The sequence below is a fragment of the Salvia splendens genome, chromosome 2 (genome assembly GCF_004379255.2).
Source record: "Salvia splendens isolate huo1 chromosome 2, SspV2, whole genome shotgun sequence".
Lineage (NCBI taxonomy): Eukaryota > Viridiplantae > Streptophyta > Magnoliopsida > Lamiales > Lamiaceae > Salvia > Salvia splendens.
Window position 1 is genome coordinate 7,383,928 of NC_056033.1, and position 19,179 is coordinate 7,403,106.

Consider the following 19,179-nt stretch of genomic DNA (forward strand, 5'->3'; position numbering starts at 1 on the left):
ATTTACCATATCTTTCCAATTTATATTTAGATATTTGTTTCTTAGTCAATAAGTTAGGGTAGTAGTATTCTAGTATTATAAATAGGAGAGATTATATCATTGTAGCAATCAAGAAATCAATCAATGAATCAATGAAATATTTTCCCTAAATTTTACTTGTGCAACGAGCATATTATCGTTCCCTATTGCAGCTCATCGGAGAACGTCCGAGAACCGGCAAATCGTGAGCTTTCCTTCGAGCACGTCGAAGGTTTGGTCACAGCAACTCGCGCGAAGATCGCCATCCGGTCACGTTACGGAGGACGTCCGTAACAACTGGTGTCCGTAACATTCCTCTTCGACTCCAAACAGCAGTTTGAGTTGTTGTTCATAGCTGTCGTCTTCAAACAATTCTTGGTAACTCTTTTCAGCCACATTCACACCTTGTGGCAACTCCACCACCAACGATTCAAGAAGTTCATCACTCTCCGTAGCACTGTAGAAATTTTCCGACGCCGTTTGATAATCTTCAGACATTTCATGTAGGGAAAAGGACAAGGGCTTTGCTCAATCAAACCACCATCCATTTCAAGAACCTTAATTCATTTCCAAACACAAACAAATTATATGTTTAATTATTGTATGTTAGTGAAATAAGAGAAAAAATGATTAAAGTATTGTTACTTTTGCTTTAATGGACAGATACCAAAAAGCAATAACAAAATTATTTTTCATGAACGGAGTAATATTATGAGATAGAGAGAAATTAGGTACCTTAAGGGTGTCTAAAGACAATGCAACAATCTTAGCATTTCCAAGCTGTTGAAGCATCCTAACACAATTCAGAAGCAAAGATATGCAAAACCCTAATAAATCTAAACTAATTAAATGAAGAAGGAACAAATCTAAACTAGACGAAGGAGGCTCGTATCAGAAGCATTCTTTCCTCATCGAATTAGCTAAAAAATTGTTGTTGCCTTTTGTGAATGCTCAAATGAACTTCCTCCAATATTGGGAGATTAACCTTGGAATATACCAAAGGTAAAAATCCCTCATATCTAAACGAAGTAAGCAACGGAGCATAAATCTCCACCATCATATGCGAATACGAATATTCTTGATCAATAATTTCAAGAACTCTAAGCTTTGGAGCCTTCACAATAAGCCCATAAACCAAACTCCGACCTATAGTAAGCTTCTCCAGCTCCGACAAGCCCGAAAACGGCTCCTTCAAGCAAAAATAACACCCCCTATCTGAAAAATATATGAACTAGATTAGGACAAAACGCTTTAATTAAATAATTATAATAGGACTTTAATTAATTAATTCAGACAAAATGATGTTAATAATACCTACCAATACTGACCAACGCAGTGCTTACAAGAGTAAGTGTTTTCAAATGTTGTAAACATGAAAACTGGTTGGGTGTCCAAATCACGTAGCGGAACTGCCTGAGCTCGAGCTCCCGGAGCGTTTCGGAGGTGAAGAGCGCCTGCGGGAGCGTCAGATCAGGGCGGCAGCGCGCGTGGAGGCGGAGGGATCGGTGCTTACAAGAGTAAGTGCATTGATCTTCTTCATAATATATGTGACTGTTTCATGGCGTCCCTATTTGAAAAATAATTAATTTTTTTTTCTCCTATTGACTTTCAGTGAAGCACGTTGTTCCCATTATCATGCAAGTGTGTACTTATTATTTGTCCAGAAAATAGAATAGGATCAACGCATTCAAATTTTATACCAAAAGAGTTAACATATGATGATCATCAAAATCATCAAAAAAATGGACGAATCCTTGATATAAAAATTAGCTAAATAATACTACTACAGTTGTATTATTAGAAATAAGTTGATGGTCAACTTTGAATTTGCAGTATGCAAACAGTAGTATATAAGTATAAATTTTGTCTCTAAAATAGAAGTTGTACACCAAATTACTAGTTTTATATTTTCTAGTTTCTACCAAACTCAGTATGGGAGTACTTACTTAAAAGAAAAGAGCCACCAATATTTTTCTGATTGAGAAGTCGTCTCAGAGAAAAAAAATACGAGGTCAATAAAAAAAAGAGACGAATATTGCAAAGATTTTTTATATAAAAATTTGAACCATAGAACTTTGATTCAACTATCTTTCCAAGATGATGTTTCATCTTCTATTCAAACATACGCTGAAGTAGTTGAAGTAAATCAGCGCCGCCATCAAAACCGTCGGACAAATTGTGTTCAACCACATCCACACCGTGAGGAACCTCCGCCGTCAATGAGTCACAATGCAAAGTTTCCGCAGTCAAATAATTCATCACGCATTGTAGCACTGTAGAAATATCCCAACGCCCTTTGATCAATTTCAGACGTTTCATGTTGGGAAATGGAGAAGGGCTTTGCTCAATGAAACCACCATCCGATTTAATCACCTTTCAGTTTCAAACAAGCATTCAAGTAATTAGAATAAATATCGATAGCTAACACAAAAGATATATAGACTAGATTCGAAAATTGAGTTTTAGTTACTCCATATGTTTGTTAATTAGATTTCCTAGGTTTATCTGATTGAACTATGCGCCAAGAATCAGCAAGTGAGTTTTCTATTTTGAATTTTGATTTATTCGTATATATAGGAATTTATAATACCTCGAGGGTGTCCAAAGTCAATGCAACAGTGGTAGCATTTCCAAACTGGCGAAGCATACTAACACATTTGAGATCCATTGACTTAGTGAAGCACGTTATTTCCATTATCGTGAAGTACATGTAGTATTTTCATTTTGGGTTAATAGTAAACTGAGTTATTATTATTTGGTTTATTCTTTACCACAACAGTTTTCTTTCCCACATTTGAAAACCCTTTATCTTGAAAGCTATGTATTCAGCGGTGATTGTACTATCTCGGATGAGCAATTTTCGGGTTTTCCGGAGCTGGAGAAGCTTACTCTGCGAGGGTGTAATGTTTCTGGGGTTGTCGTCAAGGCTCCTAGGCTTAGGTTTCTTCATATTATAGATGGTACCAACGTATTTCCATCAAGAGATGAGAATGGAAGAGATTTCTGCTCCTTTGCTTACTAGCTTTAGCTATGAGGGTTTTTTTGCTTTTGAATGCTCAAAGGTTAATCTCCCGATGTTGGAACAAGTCTACTTCGACATTTATAAAAGAGTGAATATAATGTCGTAGGGATGCATCTCAAATGTGTCAGGATGCTTCAACAATTTGGAAATGCTACAACTGTTGCATTAACTTTTTATTACCAATTCTTATCCTTATCTAATCACTCTAAAAAATAATACTCCCTCCCTCCTTTCTAACAAAGTTGAATCAAAATTTTTAAGTACGAAGATGGTTGTTGAAAAGTAGGAGATAGTAAATAAAGTGGGAAAGATAAAGAGATATCAAATTAAGTAGATGATGGGATAACGTAATAGTGATTGGATGTTTTGTTTTTTATCAAAAAATTAAAATGATTCAACTTAATTGGGACATCCAAAAATAGAATACGACTCAATTTAGTTAGAATGAAGGGAGTACTATGAATATGATCTAGCTAGATTCATAGTAATTCATATTTCATGTTGAGAAATTAAACACAGCAGTTAGAAAAGTAACATGTTGCGTGATTCGTTCTAGTTTTTTTAATGAATCATACAGTTTAATCCACCACTTTCGGTATTAAACATGAAGAATCCTTGGTACACAAATTCAATCGAAGAAAATAGGAAATCTCTGATCGAACATATTTGATAAAATAGTGATTCCTTTTTCCTAATAATTGTTGATGATGGTTGGATAATGTAGTGTTGACTGTTGACCAGTTTTCTTAAATGGGCTGGGTTCATAAATTATGGAATAGAAATCCTTATATTGACCTTTGTAGGGATCAGACTTAGATTGGATTCACTAATTATCAAGACCTCTTTGTTCTTGTACAAGGAGCTCAGTCAAACTCCAACCAAGCGACTGATTTACAATTCAAGAATTACAAACACTTGAATACAGAAATAGGAGCCTAGCTATTACAACTAGAACTAAGCCTCATTTCCTTGTCAAAGCATCATTCACCTGCACACTCAAGTAGAACGTTAGTAATACACAAGATGATCCTCTCGGATCTAAAGCAGTATCACAAGAACATCAAAGGTACAGAAAGAACACGAAGGAAACAAGTATCAGGCTCAGGCACCCGCCGAAGGCTCTAGCCTATTCTCCAGAACTTAGACCCAAAGGAGTACCGCCGAATCAACCGGTGAATCACCTCACACTCCCGATTTCAGGCCAACACAACCCCTAACTACCGGATCTAACCGTTCAAGAACCGAAAACCTCTCAGAATACACCCCAGAACAAAACCCTAGTTCACCAACTACTCAGCAACCGAAGTAGTTGCTTCCACAGTTACTGTAGCAAGACCTATAGCCCTTCCTACCAAGAGAAACCACTCAGAAACCGACGAGGAACCGTCTGAGAAGGAAGAAGAAAAGAGAGAGCGAAAGAGAGCGTCTGAGAGAGAGAGAGAGTGTAAAGTGTAGAATAAGAATAAGTGAAGCCAAGAGTCTCACTCTCATAACAAACACAAACCTGGATCCAACGGCTGGAGACAAGGATCCGAGTGAGAGGGGCACGTGGCGGTATCTGGAGTGGAAGGTGAGTGAATTGGGTCAGGCCCAATTAAGATACACATGGGCTACACAAAATACAGGCCCAAATGAAGTCCACCAATAATTCAACATACTCCACCTTGGACTTTATTCTGGAAAACCAGCCTGAACCAACCCGGCTAAGGTGTATGTCATCACAGCCAACATGGCAGTCCCCTCAGCCCCAAAGGACAAAGTCCACTGGAATATTAGGAACCACCACACTGCCTCTAGACACCAGAGGGTATGAAAACCCATTAGTCTAAGAGGGCTTATTGCCTCAAGTCACCTATCACCCTTACCACAGTAGATAAGATGACTGAGGACTTTTCCCCGGGACATGCATCCTAACCTAGATCAAAATACAAAAACTTTATGCAGAAAATAAGTTTTTCAACAGGTAAGCTTTTGGTGCCCATATCAGCAGGATTTTTGTCTGTATGCACCTTTTGAAGAAACACTTCACCTTTTTCCTACAATGTCTCTAATGTAATGAAACCTAACATCAATGTGTTTTGTTCTATCATGGAAAACAGGGTTCTTGCATAACTGAATTGCAGACTGAGAATCAGAAAACACAGTAGGAGATAACTTCACAAACTTGAGTTCAGAGAGTACTCCCTTCAACCAAATTGCCTCTTTCATTGCTTCTGTAATAGCAATATATTCTGACTCAGTAGTGGATAAGGCCACTATATGCTGCAATTGAGATTTCCAACTAACACAAGACCTGCAGACAGTAAACACATAGGAGGTAGTTGACTTCCTCTTATCCCTGTCATTAGCATAGTTAGAGTCCACAAAACCAGTTAAGTTAACTCCTTCATCACATTTAGAATAACACAAACCATACTTAGCAGTATGCTTAAGATATCTAAGGAGCCATTTCAAGGCCTCCCAATGCACAGATCCAGGATTTGACATATATCTACTAAGGCATGAAACTGCATAGGCAATATCAGGCCTAGTGCTTACCATCAAATACATCACAGAACCAATAGCATTTGCATAAGGAACCCTCTTCATAGCATCTATATCAGACTTAGTTTGAGGGCATTGATCTTTACTCAACACAAAATGGGCAGCCAAGGGAGCTGAAGTAGATTTTGCATCAAACATGTTAAATTTTCTAAGTACTTTGTTCACATAAGGTTCTTGATGCAACACAAGGGTAAAACTCTTTCTATCTCTGAAAATATTTATCCCTAAGATTTCTTGAGCATCACCAAGATCCTTCATATCAAAATTTTCACTTAGAGCAGACTGCACAGACTTGATGGTCTTCAAACAGGGACCCATAATGAGCATGTCATCAACATACAATAATAAGAAAACAGGCACAGGAGTCTTAAGATTCTTAACATACAGGCATGCATCAAAAGTACTTCTTACAAAGCCTAATTTGTGCATACAACTATTAAACTTGATGTTCCACTGCCTTGGTGACTGTTTCAGCCCATACAAGGCCTTTTTTAGCAAGCAAACATGATTGGGAAACTTAGGATCAACAAAGCCTTCATGCTGTTTCATATAGATAGGCTTATCTAAATCACCATGCAAGAAAGCAGTTTTAACATCCATTTGCTTCAATTCCCAGTTAAAGTGAGCACATAAGGCAAGCATCAATCTGACAGTAGTAAATTTAACCACATGAGCAAAAATTTCAGTGTAATCTACCCCTCTTGTTGAGTAAACCCTTTTGCAACTAGTCTAGCCTTGTACCTAAGGCCCTCCACCTCAGTTTTTAACTTGTATAACCATCTGCAATCAACCACAGAAGCACCAGGGGGCAAAAGAACCAAAATCCAGGTAAAGTTTACTTTGAGGGAATGCATCTCCTCTAACATGGCTTTATGCCACTGATTCCAAAACTTAGACTTGGTAGCCTGCTTATAAGACTGGGGTTCATCCCCATCAGATTCATGTACATTAAAAGCAAGATTAATAAGAGCAATCAAACCAACATATTTGTGAGGTTTTGGCACATTTTGTCTCCTAGCCCTATCCCTAGAAAGCACATAATCACTCAAGTCAGTTTCAGCAATAGCATCTTGCACACCAGAGGGACTATGTATAATATTCTGAACAGGAGAATTTTGCCTAACAGGACTAGCATGCACATCAGTGTCATTATCATTATGGGGCACATCAACAACCAAATCTCCTCCATTGGGTGTGTCATCAGATGTAAGAGCTGGATAAGTATGCCAGAAAGGCTGCTCCACCTCACTTGGAGTATCATCTTGATTCTCCACATCAGTGAGTGGGATTGAGGACTCTTCCTCCATAAGAGGTTCACTGTCCTCAGGTGGTAGAGATGAGTCAGAGGTCAGTTTCAGGCAAGGGAATTCAGTCTCATTAAAGACAACATCCCTGCTTATAATGACCTTAAACCCTGGTTCATCTCTCAGCCAGACTCTATAACCCTTAACACCCTCAGGATATCCAAGAAAAACACCTTTCCTAGACCTAGGCTCAAGTTTATCAGACTTAGTATGCACAAAAGCAGTACAGCCAAAAACCCTTAGGTGAGAAAGAGTCAGATTTTTACCAGTGAACACATGCTCAGGACACTGACCATTTAAAGGCACAGAAGGAGACAGATTGATCAGATAAGCAGTAGTTAATAGAGCTTCACCCCAAAACCTTTTTGACAAACCAGATTTTGCAAGCATACACCTCACTTTTTCAAGTAAAGTCCTATTCATCCTCTCAGCCACCCCATTTTGTTGAGGTGTGTTAGGGACAGTCTTATGTCTCTTAATACCATTAGCAGCACATAAGTCATCAATATTTTTATTGCAGAATTCAAGGCCATTATCAGTTCTGATAGCTTTTATCTTCTTACATGTCTGAGCTTCTATCAATAATTTCCAGGTTTTAAATCTCTCAAAGACATCATATTTGTGTTTCATAAGAAAGCACCAAACCTTCCTAGAGTAATCATCAATTATAGATAGAAAATAAACAGAACCAGAGTGAGAAGATACTGAGGCAGGGCCCCACACATCTATATGCAAGTACTCAAGAACACATTTGCTCACATTGACAGGCACAGGAGATGGAAAAGAAACCCTGTGTTGTTTACCCAGCACACATGTGTCACAAAAAGGCAGGCTGCCTTGCACATCAGAATCAGTCAGCATTGCATGTTTTTTCAGTATATTCAAGCCTTTTTCACTCATGTGTCCTAACCTCTCATGCCACAACATAGTTTTATCACTTTTAACAACATTAGCATAAGCATTTGCACATGACAGAGGCACAACATTACAAACATACAGGCCACATTTCTTTCTAGCCTTGAAGAGACACATGGATCCTTTGCAAATTTTCATGCATCCATCCCCCCACTTCCCCCCCATACCAGCAGCCTCTAAAGCAGTGCAGGACATCAAATTATAGCACAAATCAGGTACATATCTGACATTTTTCAAACTGAGCACAAAGCCATTATCAAATTTTAAGCAGACAGTGCCTATACCATGTATTTCATACTTTTTATCATCAGCCATAGATACATAGGTGTTAGTAACAGGCTTTAGTTCAGAGAAAACTTCTTTAAAAGGACTGACATGATATGTACATCCTGAATCACAGAGCCAATCATTTGAATTGAAAGGACATGCAGGGGAAGCATTAGTAAGTAGCAAATCATGCACCATGAAAACACATTCATTTCCAGCTTCATATTTAGCCACATTGACAAGATTTTCCAACTAAGTGTCATTATTGGGGTTTTTCTTCTTCTTAGGCTTAGTGCATTCCTTTTTATAGTGCCCAACCTCCCCACAATTGTAACACTTCCTGAAAGATTTAGGATCCCTACTATTAGACCTAGATCTATTCTTTTTCTTGGAATTAGAGCTGGTTCCTGAAGCATTATTAGAGTCCTTACCCCCTCTAGTTTGAGATCTACCTCTCACATTAAGGGCCCTATTAAAAGCACTCTTATCAGCTGCCCTTTCCCTTAGTTCAAGTTCTTTAGATTTTAGGGAGCTAATAATTAGGTCCAGAGGGGCAGTGTCTCTGCCATACTTAATGGCAGATTTAACATCACTATAGGAATCAGGTATGGCATTCATTAGAGCTATACTTGTGTATTCATCTATAGTTTTATCACCAGATCTCTTAATATCTTGCACAAGCTTCTGAAATCTATCAATGTTGTCATCAATGTCTTTAGTTAAATCAAGCTTAAATTTGAACAATTTTTCAAGCAGATACATTCTAGAGGACATAGAAGTCTCTGTATACAGAGTATGAAGATTTTTCCACATTTCAGAGGCAGATTCAATATGATCAACTTTCCTAATCACAGAATCAGACAGATTTAACACAATAGTGGCTCTAGCCAACTCATTCATCTCATCAATTTTGTCCTGAGCAGTATCCTCAGGCAAAGAACCATCAACAACTTTAAAAACCTTTTGTTGAATCAAAACACACTTCATTTTCTGTTTCCAGATCACAAAATCATTTTTACCATTGAAATGGATCAAACCCACAGGCTGAGTCATTTTTGCAAGAATCTTAACACAGGCACAGGCAGCAAGACAAACACAGAGAGCCTTACAGACCTTAAAGCACACAAACATAGAGCAAGAAACACATAGAACACACTTTCTCACAGACAAACAGCCTCAATTCCCTGACTGTCACGAGCACACTGGCAAAGGCTATCCCAGTTCGCAATCACTCACTCTTGGAGGGCGCAGGGGGTCACTTTGGCAGTATCAGTGCTTGGTGGCCAAGTGAAGTGAGGTCAGATACCCAAAGCAGCACAAAGCAACAGCAGAAGCAACAACAAAGCACAAGAAAGCAGATAAGCCCTAAGTTCTTGCCAAGAACTATCTACCAGCAGCAATAACCCAAGCCTAATGTGGCACTACAACAGAAAACAGTAAAACAAGCGGGTCAAAGCCAATTTACCAGAGTGAATCCCCACTCGAAGGAGGATTCCACTTGCCCACCTCCTTACGCGACTTGGCGTGCCAATCTAGTCCCCCCGTGGCTCTGATACCACTGTAGGGATCAGACTTAGATTGGATTCACTAATTACCAAGTCCTCTTTGTTCTTGTACAAGGAGCTCAGTCAAACTCCAACCAAGTGACTGATTTACAATTCAAGAATTACAAACACTTGAATACAGAAATAGGAGCCTAGCTATTACAACTAGAACTAAGCCTCATTTCCTGGTCAAAGCATCATTCACCTGCACACTCAAGTAGAACGTTAGTAATACACAAGATGATCCTCTCGGATCTAAAGCAGTATCACAAGAACATCAAAGGTACAGAAAGAACACGAAGGAAACAAGTATCAGGCTCAGGCACCCGCCGAAGGCTCTAGCCTATTCTCCAGAACTTAGACCCAAAGGAGTACCGCCGAATCAACCGGTGAATCACCTCACACTCCCGATTCCAGGCCAACACAACCCCTAACTACCGGATCTAACCGTTCAAGAACCGAAAACCTCTCAGAATACACTCCAGAACAAAACCCTAGTTCACCAACTACTCAGCAACCGAAGTAGTTGCTTCCACAGTTACTGTAGCAAGACCTACAGCCCTTCCTACCAAGAGAAACCACTCAGAAACCGACGAGGAACCGTCTGAGAAGGAAGAAGAAAAGAGAGAGCGAAAGAGAGCGTCTGAGAGAGAGAGTGTGTGTAAAGTGTAGAATAAGAATAAGTGAAGCCAAGAGTCTCACTCTCATAACAAACACAAACCTGGATCCAACGGCTGGAGACAAGGATCCGAGTGAGAGGGGCACGTGGCGGTATCTGGAGTGGAAGGTGAGTGAATTGGGTCAGGTCCAATTAAGATACACATGGGCTACACAAAATACAAGCCCAAATGAAGTCCAACCTTTATTAAAACTAAATTCAAAATTAATATTGGGCTACATTTTTTGCACCGAATTCAAATTCTTCAATTCAACAAAAGGAGAGGGACCCGAGCGGAGGTCTTCACAAAATAAAACTTTCACCCATCTCATAATAATTCAATTTCCAATTCTTTTTCCATTTTAACCCGTTATCTTGATATCTTATTTTTTGCATATACTCCTATAACTAAAGTCCTGTACTATATTTCCATCCGTCAACGACAAATTATCATTTTATCATTTTAAAATGTCCAAAAAAATAGTTTTATTTCTTAAATAATTTTTTTAATACTTTATTCACTTTTTCAATTTCTCTCTTACTTTTTCTCTTTCACTCTTCTACTTTATCTATTTTATAATACTTTCTTTTACTTTTTAATTTTTCATTAAACTAGTGTCGTCCACAAATAAAATTATTTTTTGTAGACAGAGAAAATACAAGCCTAATTATATACTCCTCAACTAAGAAAATTGGGAGAAAATATATACTATTACAACCCAAAGCAAATATCATAGATTTTCAAAAATACTAATTTTTTTCTCTTACTTTTTCTATTCACTCTTCTACTTCACTATTTTTTCTACTCTGTCTTTCTTACTTTACCAATTTCTCATTAAAACTCGTGTCGTCCACAAAAAAATACACACTATTACAACCCAAAGCAAATATTATAGATTTTTAAAAAGAAAATATCATAAATTTGAAAGAGCTAAAAGGAAAAAGTGAAATGAAAAGGGCAATAAAAGGAATGAAATACTAGGATATAGTTTAGACTTTAGAGAGAGTGGCGATCAATTTGTACAGATTCTTGATACCGACTCCTACAATGTTGAACAGATAATGGGCTATTTATGCCGGGCCCAAATCCGGTTTTAGCCGAGAGTATAATTGCTCAAACGGGTCGGGTCTTTTCGATATGGGGTCCATGTATGACATCTTTATAAAATTATCTCATTAATGTTTTTAAAAATGTAGGGATCAATGTAGCTCGAAATTCGTAGGCCAACATGAATAGTTGGTTGAATTTAGAGTGTTATATAGTTAGAAAATTTTTAACTTTATACAATTACAATCCGATTCACTTATAACTCGAGAAAGACAATATGAAACTCAATGAATTAATCTTAGATGTAACTATTATATATTCTTATGCCTTGTTTGGAAATTGATTTGATATGTATGTGATAATTTGATGATTTTAATAATATGAATACGTTAATAATTGCTTGCATGGTATTTTCCTAGTAAAATTTGATTTTTGTGTTAAGTTAGTGGAATAAATATAAGGGATTAGTGGTGGCGTAGTTTTTTTAAAAATAGAAAGCTTACTCCCTTCATTCCACCATAAGCGTGAAACGGTTCCTTTTTGTTCTCGTTTTAGAAAAATAATAGTACAAAATAGGTAAAGTGGAGAAAAAGTAAAGTACGAGAGAAAATAATATAGAGAAGACTATTTTGTACATTATTAATTATGTACATTATTAATTATCTCTATTACTTTACTCTTTTGCTACTTTAATTATTTTATAATACTCCATCAGTCCCAGAATAAGAGTCGTGTTTTGCTATTTTGGTCCGTCCCATAATAAAAGTCATATTTCATTTTTACCATAAATGGTAAGTAGGCACCACATTCTACAACTTATTATACTCACATTTTATTATAAAACAAATATATATAAGTGAGATTCATATTCCAGTAACTTATTCAACCCACTTTTCTTTACATTTCTTAAAACTCGTGTCATAACCAAATAAGACTCCTATTACGGGTCGGAGGAAGTGTCATCTTTTCAAAATGAGTGTGCAAAAAGAACCATCTCACTTATGGTTGGACTTAGGGAGTAGTATACAATTTATTACTCCTACCTTATGGTAAAAAAAACTAATTAAACAAGCACACCTCATAAACAACTCTACGATGAACCTTAAATCAAGATTAAATTTTACAATAAAAAATAAATATACAATTATTATATATATACATTCAAATTATTAAGTAATAATACTAATAAAAATTCCAGAGGGCTAATAAAGCCGTTCATGGTCTATTCACACCACTTTTCTTCCCTCCAAGTCAAAAAATGTGACATTGCACCTTATAAATCAAATTAAAGAAAAAGTTATAAAAACAAACGGGCTTTGACAAAATGAGCAAATTTTATTAGAAAAAGAGTGACAATTTTTTCTTTAAAAAGGGTAAATAATTATTGATGCCCCATGTCTTATTTTGAGAGACTAAGGCTACCAAACAAATGCAAACTTCTGAAACACTCCATAATTCCTAAACACAAAAATATGTGTGATGACTCCATTGTCACTAAAAAAGAGAGTATCCCCACTTCATCAAAATGCACACTCTCACATCACATGCAATATTTCTAACTTTCATGTGTAAATCTGTGAAGAAGAACGAAGAAAACATTGGCTACATTAAGGGTCCATCACCCCCCACCCCCATCCCATGTGTGCCCTATCCTCACTTATATCAAGATCTTGCTCTTTAATTTTCATATGCTTACAATGTGAAAAGTCCAACAAAATATATAATTAAACAAGGATATGCGATTTGTTTTTTATTTTATTTAATACGCTCATTCTAAATGAATCATTTCTTTTCCGACATGAAATTTTATGCAGTGTTGTTTGATGTGCTAAATGAAGAAATATATAAAGTTACAAGATTGTTACTTCCATTTATAAATATGTCTCTTAGAGACGTCTCAAAAAGAAAAAAATGTGCTGGTGTTATTTTGGGTTGGAGGGTGATGATGCATTAGTATGACGTTTGGTTGAACTGATTATATACATGACTCGATTCAGTGGATTAGTTCGTTTGCTGTTTATTATTCATCGATTGAGACTCGTGTGCATAGTTTGTGGTTTGGTCTTGTCCGGGGTGTCCTATTTTGAGTTGATCTTTTTAAAAGTATTTTTTTTGTTAAAACAATAGCTTTTGTTAAGAATATCACACAATATATATCTTGTGTCACTTTTAATTTGTCACGCATTGTAAATTTTATTCATAAGAACAATCACTTTGATTCACTTTTATTTGGGACACATCCAACAATCAATAACATTTAATCTATCGGAACATATAGTAGTCAATATATAGAAATCAATCTCAATTCATAAATAATTAGCTTAAGTCCTCCTCTAAAGCAAGTTCCATTTATAGTTACCATTTAGTTCAACATTAATTCTTCATTTAGATTACCCTAGAAAAGGCATACATATATACTAGTACTAATTAAGCAGGTCCTGTTACATCTGATTGATTATTTATTGAAATTGAATTAGATCATCTCTTTTCTCCCTTAACAATTTTGTATCACAGTGATAATTACAAATCATGAGTAGCATATAGACAATAGAATATATTCTTTAAATGAATAATTACATCCATAGTGGGGTTGTGAAATCTTGGTATGCTATCTTCAAAGTTTGAAGCCCGTAAGTCTTATGTCTTGTCAATGTATTATAGATACATTTCGAACTTTCCAAATCGTTGGATAATTACTCAATCAATCAACTACACCATGCATGTCCCATTTTTGACATATGAGTATTATTATACTTATATTTTATAAAGAACTAATTAGTTTTTCTAATTCAAATACTAGTTAAAGTTCTCTACATCGATATCTACATAGTTATTGATTGTGGTTGAAATATCAAAATCGATTTCTTTTTTAAAAACCAATTAATGAATATTTTTTTTTAAATGGCACAAAACGTTCAAGCCAAAAAAATGATTACTTGTATCTGTCTAGAAGATAAAATTAATGGTTTGAATTGAGGGTAGCACGTCTTGTCGATTAGTTAGGCAGAATCCAATTATGTGACTTGGAGGTTTGGCTTTAGAAAAAATGAAGTAGACGTGAATCCGTAAATCCGATTGAAAATGATGAGCGACTAGAATAAAGTAATCAATTAAAATTATTGAATGAATGTAGATAGCTTCAACGAAGTCACATCTTCTTGATATATGCATGATTGATTACCACATCGATTAGAAAGACTCTATGAATTGTTTTCGATCGACACCACATAAATTATCTCTATGGATTTATCATTTTGCTTCACGGGTCATCTTCTATTGCTTATAGCATCATAATCCAAAATTAAGACCAAATTTCAACCATTAGATTTCAAAGTTAGTGGATGAGATTAAATCTGACAAATTTCAATAAATAGTAGACAAAATATCAACAAAAGGGTAAGATCGTCATTCTATTATCTTATCATAATTTTTGTATTTTTTTATATCAACATAGTGTATTATAAATATCAACAAAATGACATGAGTATTTCAACACAAGTACATGAAAATATTAACACAGTTTTATTGAGATTTTACATGCATTATATTGAGCTTTTTTTATGTATTTATTAATAAAAATCTGCTTATGAACATATACCGAAACTAAAATAAAAATCATCAAATTCCATCATCCGAACGTCGTGGGAACATATGCAATTGAAATCTCGTTAGAATCCTTATAAAATTACCTTTAAATTGATATATTTTTTACAAAAAATAATAATTTAAATCGAGTGAGTTACGTAAATTTAAAGTTTTGGGATAATTTTGATAAGAGAGAATTGACATTAATACCGTTTAATTTTATTTAATAATTATTTAAATATAAAATATAATCTACTTGTCATTATATCAACCACTAAATCTCATAAGCTAATGGTTAAAAACTGATCTTTATTTTGGATTGCTAATTAGTTACAATTGATCACATCCCTTGCTTCACATATTGATTTATAAATTACTATATATTATACGTATTTTTTTGTATGCTTGTACTATATTAGTATACAACACAAGTATTTAAGAAAGGCAAAATGCTCAAACGTTAAACATATAATTAAGTAATCCCACAAAAACAGAGGGAGATACAACCACTAATTTGTCACACGCACGTTGAACAATAACACCCCTTCAACTAAAGAGGAAACCACCAAAAAACAAAAAAAAAATTGTTACAAATGACAACCTTAATCTTTACATACTTCCATATGTATAAAATCTTGATATGCAAGAACTATTTTCTCTTCACTATAAAGCATAGGAATTTAATTATAATCCAACCAAACAAAACTCAATGCTTGGGGCATTGGTAACACTTTGCGAAAAGGCCAAAAGTGTTGATTTGACGCACGAAATTCACCATACTTGCCCACCCTCCAAATCCAAAACCAATAATGAAAACCCATGCCACCACAAATATGTTGGTTATGTACAATCCAGCCCACCCCCCAAGAATTCTTGGAGGCCTCTCCACTGCATTCTGAAATTTCAAAAAAAAATAATGAAAAAAAGTTCGGTCGTCAGTAATCTGTCGACAATCAACGATAAACAATATTCGGTCGGCAATCCACACTTTTACCTTTGCTTTACAAAATATATGCGTGTGTGGGGGAGTGGTGTGTCTATTTCATTAGCTGCCTAACATGTTGAAAGTGTTAAAAAAAGTTAACCTAAGGATTGAGGGTTTTGGTGTCTATTGCACTTTAAATAAATAGTCCTATAAATATACATCACATTATCTGTCACACTAGACATTCGGAATTTATGCTACCGAAATTGATCATAAACAGTTTTTATTAGGCATATGAGCATATCCCTAGGCTATTCCGGGACCATTAACATGTGAGTTGCTCATATCATTATATCAATATTTCTTGAAATAATATACTATTGATTAAAGAATAAAGATATATTTTTATTTTGCTCACCTCCCTAGCTGATGGAGAAGCAAATGTGACCATATGTGCCATTGCAGGAATAATGTAAACTGTGAAGCTAACTAGAAGTGATCCAACTGTGGAGTTGATAGGCCCAAAGAAGGGGAAGATTATAGCAAGGAACCATATCGGGATGACCACGGGCAGCCTCGTTAGAGCGCGCTTGAACAAGCTTTTAGTTTTGTGTACCCCGACAAATTTCTCCCACACGAAGTAGAGAGGTGTGCACGCGAACCCAAATGTTATGAACTGTTAGGACAATGATAAAACATTTTCTTCATCGAGGGACATTATTATTAAAACTTTAAAAAAGTAAAATTTAAAAGAAATAGACCTGATGAATGAGCATGAGGACTATTGCAGCATCTCTAAACCTAGTTCTTGGGAGCAAAGCCAAAGCATTTGACCTATTTAGAAGCAAATCTCCAAAAGCCCAATAAACAGCACTTGCTGAAGGAAGGGTTAGTGTTAGGACATAAATTGTTGCCAACAAGTATATTAGCTTGAACTTTTGCGGCTTCCACATTGCATGCATTATTTCCCTGAAAAATAAAATAAAATAAAATAGTATGATCATTAATATAATCAAAGAATGGAAAATGAAATTGTGGTTTGTGAGGTTCTAATTTCAACTTAATTAGCTTAAAATAATACTATTAACTTATAGTACTATAATATCATGTCATTTTCAAGAGAAGCTTTGATCATGTTTCTAGGAAGCATGCTCCATATCCTAATAAAAAGTGTCAAATTCCAGCTGTGAACTTTTTCATGTGGATATGCAACTACTAGAATATAATATAAAGTTTTCCTATCTTCTATCTCTTGAAAAAGAAAATGAAAATTTGTAGAAACTCACACTGTGACAGCATGCCCACCAAATGTATAAAGAATGTTGGTAGCTCCAGTAAAGTAGAGGACCATTTTTGCTGGCCCTGAATGCTGCACTCCTTCAACCTTCACTTACCAAAATTCATTATTTTAATAAAGAATTCTTACAAGTCCAAAGTTCCACTTTAGTACCATGATTAAGGTTGATTGTACTATATAATTACTTTAGGAAAAAAAAGAACTTACCTGGCCATGTAGGAGGGAAGCAATGGTTAGGTACCAAGCTGTATAAGTGGTCATAATTAGGCCTAAAAACGACCAGATCCTGTAGTTGTGGAATGATGGGATGAAAACAGTTGTAGCACAACATGCTCCAAATATGTATGTCCAAGTCCTCTTATCAAGGTTGTCATTTATGTAATAGATGTTACTGCAAAACAACAAAGGAGAAGTTATCATTATTCAATCCTTTTCCTTATGTGATTTGAGATATAGATGTATATTTCATAGAATAATATCATGTCTGAGAAAATGTGAAAATGATGGATGGGTCTAACTTGGTACTTCAATTGTACTTTATGCATGCCATATAGGGGATACATGGTTAAACCAGAACAACCGGTTTGTCTTGGAACCGGATCGGTCGTTCCGATTTTCGAACCGCAACCGCCTCTCAGAGAGTGAATCTGAAGTGGCATAACGGTTCTATCAGTTCGGTTCCAATTCTGGCCAAAAATTGGGAAAACCAGGGGAAATAATAAACCCGTGGAAAAAAAATTAAAAAGTAACCTTGAAAAAAATGGTCCAAAAATCAGCAATTTTAAATCGGAATTGAAACTATTGGTTATGAACTGAAACCACTGACTCTTGAACCTGCAGAGCATCCCTAGTTCCCTACACATTCATAATTAATCGTTCTTTATACATGATTCGTGTATAAGGGCAATGGATGAGATATAGATGCTACACTCAGTGAATTTAGCGGTTACAGTTACAGTTTCAGTTTTCAAACCGTAACTGACTCTCACAGACTGAATAAGAAATTGCATACCGTTTCTATTAGCCTGGTTCTGATTTTGGCCCAAAATCGAGAAAAACCAAGAAAAACTAGGAAAAATTTTAAAAAAATAGCTCCAAAACCCGCAACTTTTAATTGGAATCAAAACTGTCAGTTCTGAACCGAAACTATTGGTTCTTGAATCAGGGGTATCCCTACCCATGCATAATAAGTCATTCTTTATACGCAATTCGTGTATAATAAGAAAATTGACGATAGATGCTATACTCGGTGAAATATCCCCGAACGCAATATCTCTCTCTTGCATATACCATGTAAAACAGTACTACTAAATAGACATGATTTATCAACAAAAAGCAATACCTTGCACATGCAATGAGCTGAATGACAGATCCAAATAGAAGGAAGGTACAGTTGAAAAAAAGGCCTATGTTTCTCCAATGCTTTCCCAACAGCCCATCAAGAACCTCAAACCACTGCACGAGTGTAAGAACAAAAGATCACACATCCATAGCATAATCTAAAGAAGCTCAAGAAAATTAATGGTACCTGGATGACATGGTTCCTAAAATCAACTTTCTCTCTCTCCTTCCTAGTTCTGTACTCAACATAAAGCACACTGATGAGATAAGCAGTCCAGCTCCCCATCAACCCATACAACAGCTGAAACACAATCCCAGATGCCATCCCCAGTTGTGAGAATGAATAAGGCAGTGTAAGCAGCACTTGAGCAACCTAAAATTCAGACAAATTTTGGTTTAGTGATTTTCAAAATCTTATTACAACATATGCAATAACAAACATAGTGTCCTAAATATGAAAAAAAATGAAAAAGAGTTGCCTGATTAGAAGCACAGCTGAACCATGCATCATAAACTGAGCCACCATGCCAAAACATACTTGATAATTTGCTCTTGGTGGAAGTGGATCTCACATCTTCTTCTCTCTCCATTTCCACATAGTTTCCTGCAACTACAGTTTCTACTTTCTCTGAAGCCATTTTTTTGTTACAGAGAGTTACTAGAAAAGCAGTGGAGAGTTTGAGGTGGGTTTGCATATATAATAGAGGAGTG

At 35.8% G+C, this 19,179-nt stretch overlaps 1 protein-coding gene across 1 annotated transcript; it reads right to left on the reverse strand.

Moving 5' to 3' along the window:
- Positions 1–15,339: 15,339 nt before the first annotated feature.
- LOC121786419 (auxin transporter-like protein 3) lies at positions 15,340–19,145 on the reverse strand. The gene is made up of 8 exons (XM_042185051.1): positions 18,948–19,145; positions 18,656–18,841; positions 18,470–18,582; positions 17,335–17,518; positions 17,117–17,214; positions 16,592–16,799; positions 16,249–16,506; positions 15,340–15,800 (listed from the first exon to the last, which is right to left on the reverse strand). The coding sequence occupies exons 1-8, from the start codon at positions 19,104–19,106 to the stop codon at positions 15,612–15,614; spliced, it is 1,395 nt and encodes a 464-aa protein (XP_042040985.1). The 5' UTR covers positions 19,107–19,145; the 3' UTR covers positions 15,340–15,611.
- Between the last annotated feature and the right edge of the window lie 34 nt (positions 19,146–19,179).